The sequence below is a fragment of the Globicephala melas genome, chromosome 14 (assembly GCF_963455315.2).
Source record: "Globicephala melas chromosome 14, mGloMel1.2, whole genome shotgun sequence".
Taxonomy (NCBI): domain Eukaryota; kingdom Metazoa; phylum Chordata; class Mammalia; order Artiodactyla; family Delphinidae; genus Globicephala; species Globicephala melas.
The window spans coordinates 50,792,602-50,813,982 of NC_083327.1; the positions used below are offsets into that span (position 1 = coordinate 50,792,602).

General features: G+C 35.5%; 1 protein-coding gene across 2 annotated transcripts in view; it reads right to left on the reverse strand.

Moving 5' to 3' along the window:
• Positions 1 to 21,381, reverse strand: part of TRDN (triadin) — a 495,585-nt gene that overhangs the window by 138,503 nt on the left and 335,701 nt on the right. For both annotated transcript variants that reach the window (XM_060283977.1, XM_060283978.1), the window contains 2 exons: positions 7,694 to 7,747; positions 2,926 to 2,955 (listed from right to left, as the gene is read on the reverse strand). In XM_060283977.1, the coding sequence (XP_060139960.1) occupies positions 2,926 to 2,955; positions 7,694 to 7,747 (84 nt within the window). The remainder of the gene's footprint in view (positions 1 to 2,925; positions 2,956 to 7,693; positions 7,748 to 21,381) is intronic.

A 21,381-nucleotide genomic window follows, 5' to 3' on the forward strand; every position in this document is an offset into this window, starting at 1 on the left:
CACCAAAACTGCTAACGACAGTGAACTTGATGGGCAAAGCTCAATGGAGCCAAGGGTCTCTCTTGCTAAGTTTTGTGAAAGAGATTTGATGAGACATGCTGTAATAAGATCTTAATATGAACAGCAAATCTTCAGAGTTCACTAATGCAAGAAGTTCTTTGTGGCCTGATGCCTGCTTATCATAAAGAAGTTCATATGCACTTTTATTTCTGTATTTTAAAATTCACCACAAAAACTTCTCAAGAGCATTCTAATTAAATCCCTGAAACCCCCCTTATTCTCTTTTTTTTCAGGAAAGTTGTCAACCTTTAGTATCTTTGACTATATCCAAAAAGGTGGAACGTGAATAAACTTTGTGTAAAATAAAATACTGAAAATCCAAATTGTATGCCACCTGATGATTTGTATTAAACTTGCCTCATTTGAGGAAAAATGTGCTTCCTGCCTCTACGGAAAAGATTTCTATAATCTTTACTGAGATCATTGAAAATAAGAAACAAGAGCCAAGAAGCTTAAGTCCATATACCTCCTCTGCTTTGCTTAACAGAAGATACAGAGAGGGAAATACGAACTCGTGAAATGTAAAATCAAGCCACTGCCTAGAATAGCTGGCCATTAAGCCTATTCTCCTGCTATACATTGAGAGCAATGAAAATTACGCTGAATAGTTTTTACGTTAAATATCATCATCTTACCAATTTAAAAAGTTTTCCAGGGCTTCCCTGGTGGCGCAGTGGTTGAGAGTCCGCCTGCTGGGGCAGGGGACACGGGTTCATGACCCGGTCCGGGAAGATCCCACATGGCGCGGAGTGGCTGGGCCCGTGAGCCATGGCCGCTGAGCCTGCGCGTCCGGAGCCTGTGCTCCGCGACGGGAGAGGCCACAACAGTGAGAGGCCCGCGTACCGCAAAAAAAAAAAAAGTTTTCCAAACAAGAGATGAGAGATAATCCATAAAACCCTTTGGAAATGACAATTTAATAATAATAATGATGATAGTGATGACAATATTAAGAAATAGTCAGGAGTATATGTTTTATATATTTCACAGCTGGTGATGTACACTGGATTACTTGAGTCTCCAAAGGCAAAGCTCTGCTTGGGCTCCCCAGGCTCTTCCAAAACTTGTCCATCGCATATGGACAATTTTTCAGAAAAGTGAAAAAAGCCACATAATTCAGGAAAAACAGAACCAATCATAGCAACGAGGGGAAAAAAATACGTATAAAGCTTATAGCTGTGAATTGTGATTGGCTACGGCTACTGTTTCATATACCCAGAAGTCTTCTAATACTTTGGTTTGAATGCCAATGAGTGGAAAAATAACTGTTCCTATTACTCCTTTACCTAAATCAAATGGTAAATTGTTCTTTATTCAGAAGAAGGAAGGATGGAGGGAAGATAAACATCTTTGAGCACTTACTATCTGTCAAAAGCTGTATCAGGAACTTACTATCTCTTTTTTCTTGTAAGGTCTCTGTATACACACCACAATGTTGATCATATAAATGATATAATTTCCAAAATGCACTGAAATATTTGCTATGTGTATATGGGGAATTAATACTGATTTCTATGCCTTTACAATAAACACAGTGATATGTATTAGTTGACTTTTATGATACTATGTTTTTCTCTCCTAGGTAAGTAATAACCAACTAAAATATTTTCTCCTTCTCAGATCTATTGACTCTTAGATTCTTGTTTAACAGAAGCAGAATGTGACTCTCAAGCTATCAGGACTATGTAAAATTCTGATGATACTAAATATAAAATATAACACTTGTTTTCTTATTTTTTCTCAGATCATATGAACACTAATTTAGAATATAATTGTCATTTTCAAAGTCATAAGTGATTGCTTATATCTACATGCCATTGCCTAGATTAATAAACAGTAGTGATAGCTAGAGACCCTATCTAAGAGTAGTCAGGCTGTGCATTAGAAACATCTCTAAATAGAGTCACAGTGACTTAGAAGGCCTTAACATTCCCATCAACTTGAATAAAGTTTAGACAGTTTTCTTCTTGACTATAGGCCCCTGACCACCCTTTTAGCAGAGCATTTACTTTAGAAAACTTGCAGTTGTAAATTCTTTCTCTGTCCCTTTGAAACATAAATCTTCTACAACCAGAAATATCTTTCTCAAGATCTGCAAGACATCACTTTGAAACATAATCATCAAAGGAGATAGCAGTCCTATATCCCAGTCTCTGTGGAAGGGTAGGAGCCTAATTTCATAGGAAATTAAAAAACCCAGATGGCCTCATCACATTGACCAGCTCCCACTCCAAACCCACCAACATCCTCCAGTGCTTTTCTACGAGCTCATACCAGAACTTTAAAACTCTCATTTTTGTTTCAGCGGAGTTGAGCTCAATTTCTCCTATTGTAAACAGACTCGACCCCTATCACAATAGTCTTGAATAAAGTCTCTCTTGCCTGTATAAGTCCATCAGGTGCAGTCTCTTTTTGACAGCAGGGAATAAATGGCTCCGTATCAAGACATCCTGGCCAAAGGACGTGGAGTGCAAGTGATGGACTATGATTTATTTTCAACATAATAGAACAAAATAACATCAGTTGCTTGTCAGTGTCAGAGATATAAGTAGTCAATATGAGAAAATTGGTCTGTATTTTATGTATTTTTGAAATTCGATAAAATTGCTAATGAAATAAGAGGCCCGGGATTTTGAGAGGTTGTGTTTTACCCCCTGTATATTGAGAAATATTAGATTAAAATTACTTTCTAAAAAAGTAGTTCACCCTTTAGTGTGAAGTGATGTTCTAGAAAAAACACATTCACACAAAATGTATGCACATAATAGCTCCAAAGTAAACACAGACAAGCTGGCAGTCAAAATTCAACTCTGATTATTGGTAAATTGTTCACACAAAAAGCACAGTGGAACTTTGCATAAAACATACCTTCCTTCTTTTCATCTTTTTTAGTTGTTGCTGAAATAAGGGAAAGAAAATAGTGTTAAAACATATTAAATAGCCATTCCTCAGAAAACTGAGAATATGAGGATGTAGTGCATATATTCATAAACTTAGTGGTTATCAATGCACAAATTAATTCATCCAAATCTGAAATAAGAGAATTGAAAATATTATTTCATATAAAGTTTTTCTTTTAATTCAGATATAAACATAAAACCAATAAAGGAGAATAAAAATATATTGTTACACAGACAAGAAGTTAAAATAATAAGTATGTGTTTAGCATAATTACATTTTAGGTTTGTAATTGTTATATCCGACCAAACCACAATTACTTCTAAAATAAAAGGAATAGATCTACGCAAAAAATAGAGTCCATAAATTATCTGTGCCTAGTTACCGAAGAATTATATACCAGTTTATAATTGAAGGTTGATGGGTGGTTGAAGGTTGGTGGGTTTTACTCACTGTCATCTGGAAAGCCCTGTGATCTGTCAAGCTGGATTCTGGCCCAGAAGTTAATCAAAACCAGGGTTTCAGGGTCCAACTGTTTCCATAATGGTTTTGTAATTTTTGTTCATGTGTCCCATTGCTGGCACTCAATTCAGCTCACCTGACTCTAATCTATTTAACTGGATTACAATGGCTGGATGACTGATTTACTGAGTGGGAGTGATTCTTAACTATTTAGCTCTTGTTTTTCACATTGTAATGAGACTGTAATGAACCCTGAAATCTCCACCAAAAAACTATTAGAACTAATAAATCAGTTTAGTAAAGTTGCAGGATACAGGATTAATATACAGAAATCTGTTGCTTTTCTATGCACTAATAATGAACTATCAGAAAGAGAAAGCAAGAAAACAATCCTGTTTAAAATTGCATCAAAAAGAATAAAATACCTAGGAATAAGCTTAACCAAGGAGGTGAAAGACCTATACTCTGAAAACTAGAAAACACTGATAAAGCAATATGAAAATGATACAAAGAAATGGAAAGATACCCCATGTTCTTGAACTGGAAAAATTAATATTGTAAAAATGTCCATACTACACAAAGCAATATACAGATTTGATGCAAACCCTATCAAAATGCCAATGACATTTTTTATAGAACTAGAACAAATAATCCTAAAATTTATATGGAACCACAAAAGACCCCGAATTTCCAAAGCAATCTTGAGACTGCAATGGCTAATATTTTAGTTATTTTGTTCTTTTTGTTCTCTAATAGATGGGATACTTTTATGTTTGCTTTGAGACCAAAAGGAAAAAAAATACACCGAAATACACTAACACAGATGCATATAGACCCATCTTTTTTTAAAATGAGAAATAAGTTTACTGTTTAAGCCACGCATGATATTGTTATAGCAGCCCAAACTAAGATAACATGTGAATCTACAATCATCTCAGTAGTTGAAAGGAAATAGAAATACCATCTTCCTGGCTCAGTGTACTGTCCCCCTTTCCAAATGTACACCCACCCACCCACAGGACTCCACAGGCACATCCCTAGATTTATGCACAGAGTAAGATCCAATACCCTGGTACATCATGAGAGATAAGTGGCAGCACCACACCAGAGCATCAACTGCAGTATCTTGAGATGGGGATTTAGGAAATATTTGATGTAGACCCATCTTTTAAGGCGAGTTCCATTATGGTTCCTGTCCTCACTGGAGCATTTCATTCTCAACAGGTGTCTTCCTAGCTGTTACAACCAACTGATTAAAAAATGATTCCTGGGCTTCCCTGGTGGCGCAGTGGTTGAGAGTCCGCCTGCCGGTGCAGGGGACACGGGTTCGTGCCCCGGTCCGGGAAGATCCCACATGCCTCGGAGCGGCTAGGCGCGTGAGCCATGGCCGCTGAGCCTGCACGTCCGGAGGCTGTGCTCCGCAACGGCAGAGGCCACAGCAGTGAGAGGCCCGCGTACCGAAAAAAAAAAAAAAGATGATTCCTTATTTCTCTCCTTCCTTCCTCCATTTTGGTCTATATTCCATTCCTGCACCACAACTTATTGTGTAATATCTATTAACTAGATTGATATCCCATCTAAGTTCTAACTGGCTACAGAAAAATCATTGCCTGGATAACATTCCGTCTGCTCAACATAAACCTGCCCAAAAGTGAATCCTCTTCTTTTCCCTGAAGCTCCTTCCTTCCCCTGGGACTTATCACTATGACAATTATAATGATCCTATTCACCAACACTCGAAAGCTCAGTACCATTTTTATTTTTTCTTTGTTTCATCTGTACAGTTTATCAAATATTATGTCTTCAAAATGTTCACCTTACTTGCATTTCTCTAAAGTCATCTGCGCCATCCTAGTTGAGGTTATTGTCTCATGTCTTGATGATGACAACAACCTTTCATAATTATCGCTCTTTATATCTACTTAAGTCATTCACTTACTAGCAATGCTTTTTTTTCTTCCAGTTTATTTTTTAGTCATGCTACAAACTCAAGTCACCCCTCATCCATGAGGAATCCCTCTTACTGAAAATCACTTTGTCTTAATTCTTTGGCATTTATTATCTCTACAATTCAATTCAGCACTACAAGATATTCAATTTGTGTTGTTACTTAAATTTCTCATATCTCCAAATTGTAATCTCCTGTAGTATAAAGACATTTATGTCATTGTCTTCTCAGTGCCTCCAAACTCTTTGTTAAAATAATTTTTTAAGTACTTCCAAAAAAGAATGCTATATCTGAATTATAATTAATATGTACATATATACATAATTTATATAAAATTAGGGTTTAAATAGTTCCTTTGTTATAAAAGTAAAAAAAATAAATAAATGAAGAGATATACTCTAACTTTTATCCCACTATAAACATCACTGTCAATTCTGTCACTGTATCTATCAAAATTATCAGTCTCTGCTATAGCAGTATTGCCATTGTGTTTAAGCTGTCTCCACATGGAGTACTTGCAAATATTAATTACTTCTATGCATAATTTAATTATGCAGCTGTGGTGTTATAAAACCTGTCTACGAAAGGTCTACTGAGTATGTGCACAACACAAGTGACATTTATCCCTGTTTGGTGTGTCCCTGCTTTGATGTGTCATTACAATTTAAATTGTGAACATATATATATATATAGCCCCTAACTCTTGCCTTGTACACTGTTCTCAATCAGCACTTTCATCTAATCTCATAAAAGGATAGTTTTACAAGTCTTCGAAACTCTACCTGATTATTCACTCAACAATAAATGCTTTATTCGGAAAGCATTAAGTTCTGAGTCTGCCTAATCCAATGTACTTGGAATGTAAAAGCCCATGGCCCCGAGCTCAAATCTGAAGCAGATTTCCAAATGCCTCTTCAATTCTCTCCCCTGAACTCCTCTAATAGGAGGCTGAAGTAACACTAAGTGCCTGCCTCGAGTCATAGTTCCACACCTACCATGACCTTCAGAAGCCTCAGTTAAAACAGACTGTGCCAGGCTATTGTGTTTTATGAGAACATATATGCATTAACTGCAATAATTCTTGAACTAGGTAGTCATTCACTTAAGGAATCCGCTCTGAGCTGCATTTTCATGAATAGAAAACACAAAAGTGATGATAATATTTGCCCTGCTTTTCTACCTCCCATAATATTAATGACATTCCTGATGAGAACTCTTCTAAAGAAGAATCAGTTTTGTTGATCAACCCAATGATCAAATGAAAACTAAAACCTTGTATCGTAGTTCTTAACCATTCTAGCACATATACTTTATAAACAACATGACTGGGTCAAATGGCTAGTCAACCCATTTTACCAATATTTACTAGGATGATTCTGTATGTCGTTGGGTCCAGGATTAAATGTAACAGAAAATTTTGGATCAGATGGAATCATGTCATGTGCTCAGCAGACTTCTCAAAGTCTGCTACAAGGGGCTTCTGCACAGAAACAAATGTACCACCACCTAAATGCATCTCCTTTATTGGTCAATGCTGTATAATGTGGCAAAGGAGAAAAAATAAAGATTTTCTCCAGTAAATATTTTACTTTTTCTTTCCTAAGAGTGTTCTATAAAGTGGAAAATGGAGTTAGAGTAGCTTTCTCAAAGGATGTGATTTCAGGTGATAGTTTAAAAATAACATTACAGGAAAATTATTTTAAAGAAGTACTTTTCCCAAATCGATGATTTAAAGAATCAATATACTTTCTAAAGTTCTCTTAAACAAAACCACTTTTGATGTCCCAAAGATATTAGTGAGTGATAAAACAAATTTTCTCAGATGGCTCATAAAAGCTAGGATAATTACTTTGTAGTCATATCTGATTTTTGCAGTCTCGATATACAGATGAAGTAGTATTAATTTAATAACATTCTGACTGAATTTTCTAGTATGACACAAATTTAAATGCATAACTAAAAACATTGGAAATTTTATATATTTGTGTATCTCTATCTGTCCATCATATTATCTTCTATGTATCAATTAATCTATGGTTTATTTTTGGATGTACAAGTAAAAGCTCAATGACAAACCTGGAGTCGAGATACGAATTCTTGGGTCATTCAGTGTCTCCTCTGCAAATGTGGCATTACTCTCAGTTGCACTTTCACCAATAACTAAACAAATTCTTGAAATGTGCATCTTCATGCAACAACAAAATGTTTTCTATAATAACCCAGCAGATGGTGCTATTCTGCAATAAACAGCTTTGGCTATTGTCAATAAAGTGCTACTATAAGTTTTTTTTTAAAAGCAATAGAATTTTTAAGTGTTTTGTTGCCTACCTTGTGCTGCAACTTTTATTGTCCCTTGTTTGGCTTCTGGGACTTTGCCAGGATCTTATGGAAAAAAAAAAAAGAGACATAAATAAATTACCATGAAGTACTATTTCAGAAGGATATATAACAACAAAAAAAGGAAAAATTATAAAAACACAAACATAAAAACACTGCCCTTGGCACTCAGAATTTTTGTTAAGAAATGAACACAATTATTAGGAGAACCACTGAGAATTAGGCTTACCGAGACAGAAATAAAGTAACTGAACCAAATAAAATCATAAAATAAAGTTTCCCAAAACTATTTTGCTTCACTGTTAACTGACCATGGAATACTTTGCATTCATTAAGCACCTGAATTTGATTTTTAAATTTTATTTATTTATTTATTTTTGGCTGCATTGGGCCTTTGTTGCTGCGCGTGGGCTTTCTCTACTTGGGGTGACCTGGGTCTACTCTTCATTGCGATGTGTGGGCTTCTCATTGCGGTGGCTTCTCTTGTTACTGAGCACGGGCTCTAGGTGTGCAGGCTTCAGTAGTTGTGGCAGATGGGCTCGGTAGTTGTGGCTTGCAGGTTCTAGAGTGCAGGCTCAGGAGTTGTGGCGCATGGGCTTAGATGCTCTGTGGCATGTGGGATCTTCCTGGACCAGGGCTCAAACCCCTGTCTCCTGCATTGGCAGGCAGATTCTCAACCACTGCACCACCAAGGAAGCCCTTAGCACCTGAATTTGAAAATCTCAGAATTCTTTGTATATTATTTCTGTATGATTAGCCCTTTGAAATGCATGGAGCATTAAGACATAAATAAAGTGGCTCACTGAAGGTCACTGAGTGACTAATAAGAGAACAAAGCCCAGAACAACCAAATTCCAGGATAAGCTTTTGACCTAAAATGTCATTCCCTACACTGCTGTGGTGCCCATCAACTATAACCATGGCCCTGGACAACAATATGTGTTGTGAGAGTATGAGCAAGTTTCATTTTGAATCTTTCTTCCCTCTTGCCTTAGGGGGGTTGAGTTGGCTTTTTTTTTTCTTTGTTCAGAATGTTCTCTTCAAAGAAACGGGGTACCAAAAAAACCTCACTTATACCATAGACATTTAAATATATTATTTGATTAATTAGCATGAAAATAAAGGAGAAATAAAGATTTTTAAAGCAATGGATCATTTCACATTTCACTAAATAATTGTTCATGATTGTCTTTACTAAGTTTTCAATAATTGAATTATCATTTAACAACATGGGAAGGAAGATTTGCTCATTTGTTTTAGGTATTAATCTTTATTTCCTCATTTATCACATATTTATTTAGGACCTATTATTTGTATGTACTAAGCTAGGTGTAAATGTAGTAGTTGATACACACATATATTATAATCTTTCATTTAATTATCATCAAATGTTGATTACAGGTTAATATTATAATCCTAGTTAGAATTATAAAATAAAAAGATTGCATCAGAATAACTTGGCCAAGAATCATAAGCAAAGAATCAATGTTTCATTGGCCAAACACCAGAGGTTTAATTTCTAATTCATGCTTTACCTCTTGTTGGTGAGATAATTATTCATTTGTATTATAATCATGATACAAAAATAGTAATTTTTCATTCTGTTTTTGTATAAAAGAAATATTATTTATCCACATATATGGTTTACTTTATTCCTAAATTTATTTCTTAAGACAAAATATCTTTTGTCAAAATTAAATTGAGTCCATTCTACCTATGATCTTTTTATTATTAATTTCTTTTATTCCTGGAGGAACATGCAACTATCATGTTAGTGCTACCTTTGTCACATCTAGAATAGTTGGTCTCAAATCAGAATTAATCAAGATTTACACATAGTGAATTCTAACTAATATATTTCTAAGTATTACTCTACCCTATAACTAGCATTTAGTGGGTATTTAATAAATAATTGATGAATGAAAAGGTGGATGAAAGGATACAAGAATACATAGGAAAGATCATCAAAAGTACCCTAAACTGCCTAGGTGTTTTACTACTTAAAGATCTCAACATATCAGAGAACTGTAGAGTAGTTCTGATTTAAAAAAAAAAAAAAAAATTAAAAATAGTTGTCAGTAAAGTACCTTAGCATTTTTATACTCAAATTTCCCCCATCTTTTCTTTTTTTTTTTTTTAATGTCTTCTTAGACCACTGATTCTTTTTTTTTTTTTGCGGTACACGGGCCTCTCACTGCTGTGGCTTCTCCCATTGTGGAGCACAGGCTCCGGACGCATAGGCTCAGTGGCCATGGCTCAAGGGCCTAGCCGCTCCGTGACATGTGGGATCTTCCCGGATCAGGGCACGAACCCGTGTCCCCTGCATCGGCAGGCGGACTCTCAACCACTGCGCCACCAGGGAATCCCTAGACCACTGATTCTAAATGAGTTCTCCATGCCTACGATTCTGTTGGACCACCTGGTATACCCAATTGTGAATTATGGAGAGCTTTTCTTAGGGCCTTATTAATAACTTCTCCCATTGATCATTCTATTCCTCTGTCAGCCTCTAATCTATTGAGGACACATGCAGAGGTGATCAGATTTGACATCTGCTAGTGTACAGTATTTCCATTTTCAAAACCAACGCTTTAAGAAGGAAGCAACTCTGAGACCATAAATGTACATTAAGAAGGCCAGACAGGGCTTCCCTGGTGGCGCAGCGGTTGAGAGTCCGCCTGCCGATGCAGGGTACACGGGTTCGTGCCTCGGTCTGGGAAGATCCCCACATGCCGCAGAGCGGCTGGGCCCGTGGGCCATGGCTGCTAAGCCTGCGTGTCCGGAACCTGTGCTCTGCAACGGGAGAGGCCACAGCAGTGAGCGGTAAAAAAACACTACACAAGAGTGAAAACACATTAAATCTTTACAAACAAGTTTTCAGTATACATAATTTTCTCTCTCCTTTTGATTACTGCCAACTGAAAATGAAACCAACCTTTTACTAGGAAAATTTTCAAATATATAACAAAATAACGAATGTATAATAAGCTCCAACCTCATTGGTGCTCTCAACACCCATTCAAAAATTATCAAGTGATGGCCAGTCTTATTTCCTCTGTATTACTCACTGCCTCTACTACACGCAGCCCAAATGAAAATTTTATTATATCAAATAATTTTTCCTTTTTTCAATTTTTTATTAGATAATTTTTATAGTTACATTTTTGAAATAAAATAGTGATTTAAATAAGAACAGAGGACAATAAGAAAATTCAACTGAAGTTTATAATAATTCTGAAATCCATAAATAATATTTTGGAGCTCAAAATCAGAGACAGGATGGACCTAGATTTAAGTGTCAGTATATGTCTCCTGGGAATGTTTTAGCAGGAAATTATCAGAATAGTTAGTATTCTTAGCTTCCTGAAACATGTTGTATTTATATAAACAAATTGTCATGAATCAGATTAGCCAAATGTTTTAGTGTCTTCTGATTCCTTAGGCATGAAACAGTCTGACTTAACAAACTGAAAATATATTGAGTCTGCAACTACTTTGTTAAGAAATCAATTTTTGCATATAGGTTTAAATATTAGTTTAATATCATGAACTTTTCATCTACAGGACTCTGTTTATACTCTGACTTCTTTTAATGTGAAGTGTGAATCCACTGAGTTTTCAAATGTAGGGTTCACATAACTTTAACAGCAAGTAGATTGCTGCACTGCGAGTCTAGTATTGGTCTTTGACTAACGGACAGCAGATGAACAATAATAGCATTGTAGAGAACCACACTTACATTTTAAATATTTTCTAAGAAATCTTACAGTTCTTCCCAACCCCAAATCACTGAATTTAAAATATTTTCCAGAAACATTTCTTTAAAAGCCATCTCTTGCTAATTCTGCAATGGTACAAGGCATTTAGACTGTTCTTAGGTGAGAAAACTAAATATAGAAAAGCTGAATGACTTTTACACAAACCGGAAGAAAAATTAATATTTATTGATTCAGCAGTAAACTTTGAACCAGCAATATAAAAACCTCCTTGATTGTTCAAAAGTATACATCCTTTTTAAATAAGATACTAGAAACTAATGACAAATTATCCTGCAATCCAATGAGCTGCTAAATCAAGCTCTAAATTATTGTTTTCTAGTCTTGTAAAATCCAGTATTATTTTTAGGTGTACATACTCCCCAAATAGAGAAAGGTTAACAATTAAGCTAAAACTTACTATATGGTTAAAAGCTCTTAAACTAACTAAGCCTCTTGTGCCTGTAGCTCCAGGAAAGCATATTTCAGGGGCATTGCTAATTTCAGTATGATAATAACCCCACTGAGATGAAATTAATCATGAAGCAGCCTTCGGCCATCCTGTCTGACCAAGAGGACTGAAGCCTGAAAGGAGAGCCTATTTGCTGCCAGATATGCAAATTGCAAAAGGTGCACAGTGCAGAAATATGAATAATTTATCAAAATAATCTGTTATTGCTAGAGGTTAAGAATCTAAATAAGCTGGCAGCATTGCTTACAATAGGTAGCATAATTTAGCTAGACTATTTTTTTCCAGAAAATCTTCTGATCGAGGAATGTATTTTGTACACTATTTGCTTTAGAATTTAAATAGCCTTTAACTTAGTATCATAGCATTATAGAGTTTAATTCAGAAAAAAAAAAGATTCTTCAAGGTTTGCTAAAATATTCTCCTGATTTTTTTCTTAATCTTTAAGAGCACAGACTATGTTTTCCATAAAAACTATTCTAAATAGTTCTTAATTTGAAAAAAATAATTTTGATGTTTTAATTAAATATAAGTCAAAATCTACCTACAGTTTCTACACATGGAATCACATTTTTCCTATATTATTTGAAGAGAAGTAAGCTTAGGGAGAAAAGAAACTGGAAAACATTAGTGAGAATATTTACAATTAGAGTAACGGGCATTTCCCCTCATGGCATCATCTAGCTCTCTGAATGTCTAAGAATGGCAGGTTTCTTAAACATTTAACAATTTAGAATTTAGAGTTGAAGATCAAGGTATAGATTTATTTAAACAATTAAAAGAAGAAAACTTTTTTTTTTTTTAATAAGAAGAAAAGTATGAATGAGACATGATTTGGCCTTTCACTTTAAAAAATATTTGGCATGAGGCAGAACACTCTATGACATAAATCACAGCAAGATCCTTTCTGACCCACCTCCTAGAGTAATGGAAATAAAAACAAAAATAAACAAATGGGACCTAATGAAACTCCAAAGCTTTTGCACAGCAAAGGAAACCATAAACAAGACCAAAAGACAACCCTCAGAATGGGAGAAAATATTTGCAAATGAAGCAACCAACAAAGGATTAATCTCCAAAATTTACAAGCAGCTCATGCAGCTCAATAACAAGAAAACAAACAACCCAATCCAAAAATGGGCAGAAGACCTAAATAGACATTTCTCCAAAGAAGATATACAGACTGCCAACAAACACATGAAAGAATGCTCAACATCATTAATCATTAGAGAAATGCAAATCAAAACTACAATGAGATATCATCTCACACCAGTCAGAATGGCCATCATCAAAAAATCTAGAAACAATAAATGCTGGAGAGGGTGTGGAGAAAAGGGAACACTCTTGCACTGCTGGTGGGAATGTGAATTGGTTCAGCCACTATGGAGAACAGTATGGAGGTTCCTTAAAAAACTACAAATAGAACTACCATATGACCCAGCAATCCCACTACTGGGCATATACCCTGAGAAAACCAAAATTCAAAAAGAGTCATGTACCAAAATGTTCATTGCAGCTCTATTTACAATAGCCCGGAGATGGAAATAACCTAAGTGCCCGTCATCGGATGAATGGATAAAGAAGATGTGGCACATATATACAATGGAATATTACTCAGCCATAAAAAGAAACGAAATTGAACTATTTGTAATGAGGTGGATAGACCTAGAGTCTGTCATACAGAGTGAAGTAAGTCAGAAAGAAAAAGACAAATACCGTATGCTAACACATATATATGGAATTTAAGAAAAAAAAATGTCATGAAGAACCTAGGGGTAAAGCAGGAATAAAGACACAGACCTCCTAGAGAACGGACTTGAGGTTATGGGGAGGGGGAAGGGTGAGCTGTGACAGGGCGAGAGAGAGTCATGGGCATATACACACTAACAAACGTAGTAAGGTAGATAGCTAGTGGGAAGCAGCCGCATGGCACAGGGATATTGGCTCGGTGCTTTGTGACAGCCTGGAGGGGTGGGATAGGGAGGGTGGGAGGGAGGGAGACGCAACAGGGAAGACATATGGGAACATATGTTTATGTATGACTGATTCACTTTGTTATAAAGCAGAAACTAACACACCATTGTAAAGCAATTATACTCCAATAAAGATGTTAAAAAAAAAAAAGAAAAAAAAATATTTGGCATGTTAAACGGAAGGCTGATTCCAGTCAGATTAAGAAAAAGCCTTCTGCCATACAGCTAATAAAACAATGTAATGTGATACCATGGGAAGATGTGAGGTCCCATTCCTGGGGTTGCCAGATAGATATCTGTTTTCGAGGGGTCCTCAATGTATCTGCTTAAAGCAAAGAGGCAGCCTCAGATGATCACTTCAGGTCCCTTTCTACTTCTGTAACACCTTTCCAAAATCCGTGACTATGAACAAAGATACGCGAATTTGAAAAAAAATACCTATGTTTTGATGGAAAATTTCTTGATTATTTAGTTTTATTATTGAGGCTTACCTTGGTAGTCCTCCCTTACCATAAAATAATTACCCCCTTTTCTTTGATCATGTTTTAAAAGCAAGCATTTTAACCACCAAACTGGATGGATTCTCTTAGGAGAAACATGCTTCCTAGAAGAATTAGGACTCAAGTAGAAACTTGACTTTTATTGAAATAAATGTTATGATTTGGAAAAATTATTGCATTCCCAATATGAGTGATTTATTTCCTTATCTAAGATCGATTTGGGCTCTTTAAGTGAAACAAAATAAAATTTAAAGAGTCAAGAGTTTATTTTAGAAAACAAGCTATTTTATTATGTATATTATGCATACATATCAAAAAAACAAAATTTCTGGCTGTTCAGCCATATTTTTCAAGTAAAATTTCAGTCTTAAAAATTAAGTGATATGCTGTTGGTAGGTCCCTTAACTCAGAACTTATACATACTATGAGGAGTGATTTCCTCACTAAATGATACCATAGAGCATCATGATCTAATTCAGCCCTTAAAAAACACCAGCCCCTATTGTTCTAACATTAGTAAACAGTGTCTGTGAATATTACCATTCTGGTTTTCACTTTTCTAGACAATAAGAAACACACACATGCCCCCTTTTATCTCATTACCCAATTTGGGAATGTTATAAACAAACAGAATTGTTAAGCATAAAAGTAACCGTATAAAAATGTAAAAAAAAAAAAAAATGAGGATAGTGGAAGCAAAAACTGAGAGCAAAGCATGGTTTATTTTCATTCTCTCACACAATTCTTGGCACTAAGAAGGCATCCAGTCAATGTTTTTGCATGGGTACATGAATAATGATTAGGAGAATGTTTAAAAAAGTCATTGTTATCTGCCTGAAATTCTAAACCAAATAGGTAGCGATTATCCTCATAAAACTGTTCAGACTCACTGAGTCTTTTTTTTCTCTATAATACTGCACATGCCAAAATCTGAAGATGGTATAATCAGCTTCAAAGAGAATCTACATTTCTTGAAAAAATGGCTAGGTTTATAAAATGCAGATCTATTACACTGGAAAATTAGCATGATTTCCAAAAAGAAGGAATCCTTAACAAAGAGTCCTAAATCAAAGCAATCTAAGGAAGAATTCAGGGTTATATTTTTTAAGAAACGCTTTCAGCTAAACTTTGTCCTCAGGTTTAACAGACAATTTAAGGTTGCACAACTCAATTTTATTAAATGAGAAAATACTTCTCCAAATAATTACTGAGTTCTATCACTCACTCTTGCTTCTGTATTGTTTGCATTCATGCTTAATGGGGGCAGGCACAATACTTAAATGTAAGGACTATTTCCACACACAGTCTGGTTAGGGACACTACAGGAAAAATGCCAAATGAAGGGCACAGTAATCTGAGTTTTGGATTTTGGCAATTTTAAAGGAGGCAGGAAATAGGTAAGGCTTGAAGGAGAGTACAGAGCCACAAAGGGGTGAGGGAAAGAAAGTTACAAAGTGAATGACTGGTTAAGTATTCCCGTGGATTATGGATCTATCTGGCTGGGGAGCAAGAGTCCCCTTTGTGTTAATGAGAAGTAAAAATGAAAAATTTTAAATTGTTTAAAGTAAATTATGGGCAAAAAAACTAACCTTGAAATCTCAGTGAATGAGATGTACTTTTTTCTTAGAACATTAAGAGCCATTACACTTTTGAGCAAGGGAGTTACACAGCAATGTTTCGAAGAGATAAACTTTCCATGATTGTCAAGAGAAAGGGCTTATTCTGGGAGCATAGAAACCAGGTAAATTGTCACTGAAATACTCTAGTTGTAAAATGATAATGTGTAAAACTAGGCAGGTGTTCATGGAATGGAAAGTGGAAAGAAAATAATTAGTTAGACATTTAACAGCTTTCTTTTTCCTCCTCTGTAGATGTGTTTGACATGTACAGAGGAGGAAAAAGAAGGCTGTTTATTCAAATATGACAGGTTTAGGACCTGATAAACAGAATTTGTTTTAACATAATTTATTTGAAGTTTATAACAGAAATACATATTGCGTTTGAGACAATGGTGTAACTTCAAGTGAAAATATTAAGTAGACATTGGGAAAAAAATATGGCCTTTGAAGACATACGGAGATTCTCACATCATCCACATAGAGGTTAAGTTAACATTATGAGAGGAAGAAGGAACAGTTTTTCCAAGGGACAAACAGAAGTTGGCTTTCTCAAGTTGGCTTGAGAAAAATATTGGTTGAAAATGTATAAGAAAAATTCAGATGTTAATTTCAGCAAAGGTCAAGGAAAGAGGATGTTTAAAAAATGAAGAAATAAACCTCAGGATTAAACACAAAGAGAGTTTGTTTTTATATCTAGAGAGTCCCTGGCAACATTTTTGAACATGATTTTGGAATTGGGATGCAAATAGTAGGAAGCCTATTGTTCTGTGCTGGTCTCAGCCTATCAATAACCTATGTTGTATCTGGACAGGGCCTTGTATTCTTATTATGATTGCAAGACACCCTCAGCAATAAAAACAAAAGAGGTTACTTACAGGTCCTGGAAATTACATGGCACACCTGGAGGCCACAAAGCAAGTTCTTGAGGGGAGACGGAGAGAAAGAGAGAGCTAGCAGGCCTGGAGTTCTGCCTTTGTTGGGGGTCAAGGGTTGGGCCTAGGGTTTTGCAGACTCACTACTGGTGAATGAAAAACGTAAGAGTGGGAGTTTAAAGCCTGGGAAGAGAAAAAGCAAGCGGCCCAAGCGGTCGGTTATCAAAATAAACCAAGATCTCTAAAAAAAAAAAAAGCCTGGACTATGGAAGGTGGGGGGCTGGGGCAAGATGCCTATCTGAGACAGCCATCTAGGAAGTGGTCTAGGTGCCTATCCGAGACCGCCATCTGGGAAGTGGTCAAGGTGCCTATCTGAGACAGCCATCTAGGAAGTGGTTTGAAGTGGATGACTCTGAAACCAAAGCTTAAGTCAGGCACTGGCATTTAAAAAAAAAAAAAAGCCAACTGTCAGGGTTTACACTACATCTGTCTTTAGGGGCTTAAGGTGGGCGGTGACTAAATCGAGGTGGAGGGTGTAAGTCATTTATTTGACAAGTGTTGTAAAAGGCACTAGAAAAAATGTGGCTTGAAGGTAGCAGGAGAATCAAGCAAACGCTGTTTTCAAAATAGGAAACTCCATTTTATTTGAAGAGAGCAGAAAAATACCTGATGGAGAGAAAAATATTAAAAAGTCCGGGAGGTGCGAAAGCTATTAAGGTGGAAAGATCCCAAGATGGTGGAGAGAAAGGCATCTGTTCCTCTGGAAATCAAAATTACCCCATCGAAATGCCAACAACGCCCAACTACTTCCTGTAAGGGTAATATTGTGATCAATGACGAGTACAAGGAAGACGTCCAAATTCAAAATACATTCAATTTAGCTGAAAATGGAATTTTATTAAAAAGGAAAAATATGAGAGAGAAAAGGATAAAGAGAAAAAACTACTGGAGAGAAGAATTGAAAAAAATGTGAATACAAGCAGTAAATTGTGATAAAAAACAATGACAGTTGAGGGAAAAATGGGAAAAGATATTAGAAATGAAATTTATTATTGAAATGACTCAGGTTTTCTAATGCATAAAATTGTGCTATTAAATATTATATGTAGGTATTCTGATATATCAAGATTATAGGGCAACCTTTTTTATCTCTAAAGCTAAAGAGGACCATTTGGCAAATAGTTAACAGATCTAATAAAGCCAGAAAGCAATATTTGATTATTTTCTTCTATCTGATATGAAGATTTCAACCTTCTTGGGTGTTTACTAACATTCATGAAGAACAAAATACTTGGATGAAGTGATCTAATTTTTGAAGCTATGTACTATAATAGCTGCCACATGTTTGAGGTTTTTTCCCCTAATCTAATATGTAAAGTATGCAGTTGTTTGTTTAAACACGAAGGTGATATTATTTGCTGTTTGTTACCTCTGGGATGTATGGGAAAATATGCACTACATATTTGAGATGAAATGTCACTGAATGAGTCATAGATAACAGTCCCTATTTATTCTAATTTTAGGGATTGTGGACTTATTGTAATGTGTGATGATCTGTTTTTTAGCACAAATTTGTGTCACAGCTCTAAGAGTTCAAATGCTTTAACTGTCAGTTCGCACATAATCGATCTAGAGAAATAAATGAGCTTCACAATGTTGTCCTCCCAAGAAGGATATTTCACCACGTCGTGCTCTCCTTTCCATCAATGTTAAAGGGAATTATGCACACCTCTCAGGAACAGTAGTCCCCAATGTCAAGCATGCAGACTTAAACTTAAATTGATATTTAGCAGGAAGCCTAGAGGTTCTCTTAACAGCAAAATGACAAGCTGAGGTTACTAAGGACTGACATTGCTCTGAAGCCCACACTTTCACATATTGCGCAAATGTACTGCTTTCCCTGGGACCATACAATGAAGCATAATAGGTGACTTTAGCAGCCAGTCTCTACCTTTGAATATTCAAAATCCACGCTCATATGCACAAATAAGGGAGTTAATATTTCAATTACTGGAGCCATGTGCACAGAAGTATTTGAGAGCAAATGAGTGAGTGCTAGTACATGAAAACACCTTCCCACATACTTTGGTAAAAGGCAAGGTATTAATCTTCTTCCAACAAATGACTGAACTGAAATCCACTCTTAGAACTATAAGGTTTCCAAGTAGCCCATCCCCAGCATCTCACAGATGGACTGGATTCCACATGACCCATGTGAAGGCAATGAAAATTTTACAAATATGAACTACTGTACATATCTGAGTTCAGAAACCAAAGAACAGTTTGAAAAATCTATGTTAAGAATGAAATTACAATTGACTATGGAGCATGAAATATTTTTGAGAGGGCTTCCCTGGTGGCGCAGTGGTTGAGAGTCCGCCTGCCGATGCAGGGGACACGGGTTCGTGCCCCGGTCCGGGAAGGTCCCACATGCCGCGGAGCGGCTAGGCCTGTGAGCCACGGCCGCTGAGCCTACGCGTCCGGAGCCTGTGCTCCGCAATGGAAGAGGCCACAACAGTGAGAGGCCCGCGTAATGCAAAATATATATATATATATATATTTTTTTTTTTTTTTTTTGAGAACTTTAACATTGACAAGAAATCTCAAAAGCAGACAGAATGAGTTCCGGTACTATACGATGAGGCTGGAGGGAGGAGGCCAAAAGTAAGGATGCAATAGAGGTTACCATGGTAAATCCTCAGACCAGAGACTAGTAAATAATCAAATATCTCTCAAACAAGCTCACATGATGATGGGAAATTTTAAAAGTCAATTTAGTTTCAAAAACACACTGATATCATGGCAAACTACTGCAAAATGCTATCACAGGAAGGTTGATCATTCCACCAATGGTCCCATACTAATTGCAATCTAACCCAAGTATTCAAGCACTAGAACCAGAGAACACTCATTAGATGACTAATACCAAGAAGGATGTTCTATCTCTTGAACAGTAAGCAGAAACTTAGTGGTGGTGCCTCAGTATTTTGTGCTGAAATGTTTAAAATACTGATTTATCTTGTGACCATACTTGACTTTTTACATCAGTCCTTGGAATATATATGTCTACTCAAATTTCTAAAAATTTTATTGATTCCTCATCCTTCATTTATTGAATTTTCTAGAAAATCAGATAACTTCAAATGTACAGATTAAAATTTTAATCAGAAAATTTTTAAAACCAAGCAAAAAGCCAAAATCGAATAATGGAAGACCAAAAAAAACAAAACCTATGAATATTCTGCATAAATATTCAACAAAACTGTATTTCACAGACATCAAGATTGTATAACACATTAAGTTCTAGAAAGTCCTCACCAACATACTGAAAATCTTACTCTGAACTATTCTGTATTTGAATGAAATTTTTAATTTGTATGCATCCTTAGAATTTCCAAAGTCCTTTGCATAAATTATTTCACTAGATCTATGTCATAACCCTATCAGACAGGCAGGCAGGCCTAGGCTAAGTCATAAATATTCGGATTCCTAGTCCAGCATGTTTCCAACATAGAAAGCCTTTTCAACTCTTTTCAAAATAATGTCATTTTTTTCTTGATAGCCATATGTAAACATAAGCAAATCTTTTTATACAAACGGTGTTGAGTTTTAAAAAAATAACAACAATGGCAGTACTAACAGCTAATTTCTATAGAGTAATGTATAGAAAATCCTATATTATTTGACTTAAACAAGAAAGAAATGCATTATTTCATATAACAAGAAGACCAGAAAAGAAGGATTCCAAGGCTGCCCTTTAATTACTTATCTCGGGCACAGAAATAGTGTTAATATTGCAGTATCATGGTAAATTAGTATATTGTATTACAAGAATATTAATTATAAACAAAAACAATGATATTGATAGAGAATATATTTACCCCAAAATTCTTCAAATATTTAAAATATCAACCCTTATAAAATATTCAAATAATAGTAACAAGTATATTAACCAAAAATAGAAGAATAAAATCTAGTTCTACTCTTTTTTTTTTTAGTTAACTTTGGATTTATAATTTATTTACTTTTATTGAGTTTGGTTGCCTTTATGTGAATTTAATCTTTGAATTGTTCTCAGAATTTTTCTTTTTAAATATTTGAAGTCTTTAATGTATTTTAGTAATTTTGGAATCAGATCATTTAAAGACAATTTTTTAAAAATCTAGATTTTGTTATATGTTAGAAGATTGTCAAAGTAGTGAAACAAATTAATTTGGTCTAAGAAAAATCATTCCATGTCATTTACATTCAGTGTTATAAATTACTGTCTCAGTTAAAAGGAACTTGCTGGGCTCAAAAACAGGAACAGAATCTTTCAGAGTCTCTCCTGAGAGCTAACACTTTAGGAATAACTGAAAACAGAGAATGAGTTTCTCTTGTGTATTGATAAGGACAATGGTACCTATGAATTCAACAAATGGCAAATAGCAAAGAAATGCATGCAGAACACAGCATGCTACACACACAAATGTTCATAAGTTATCCTACAAT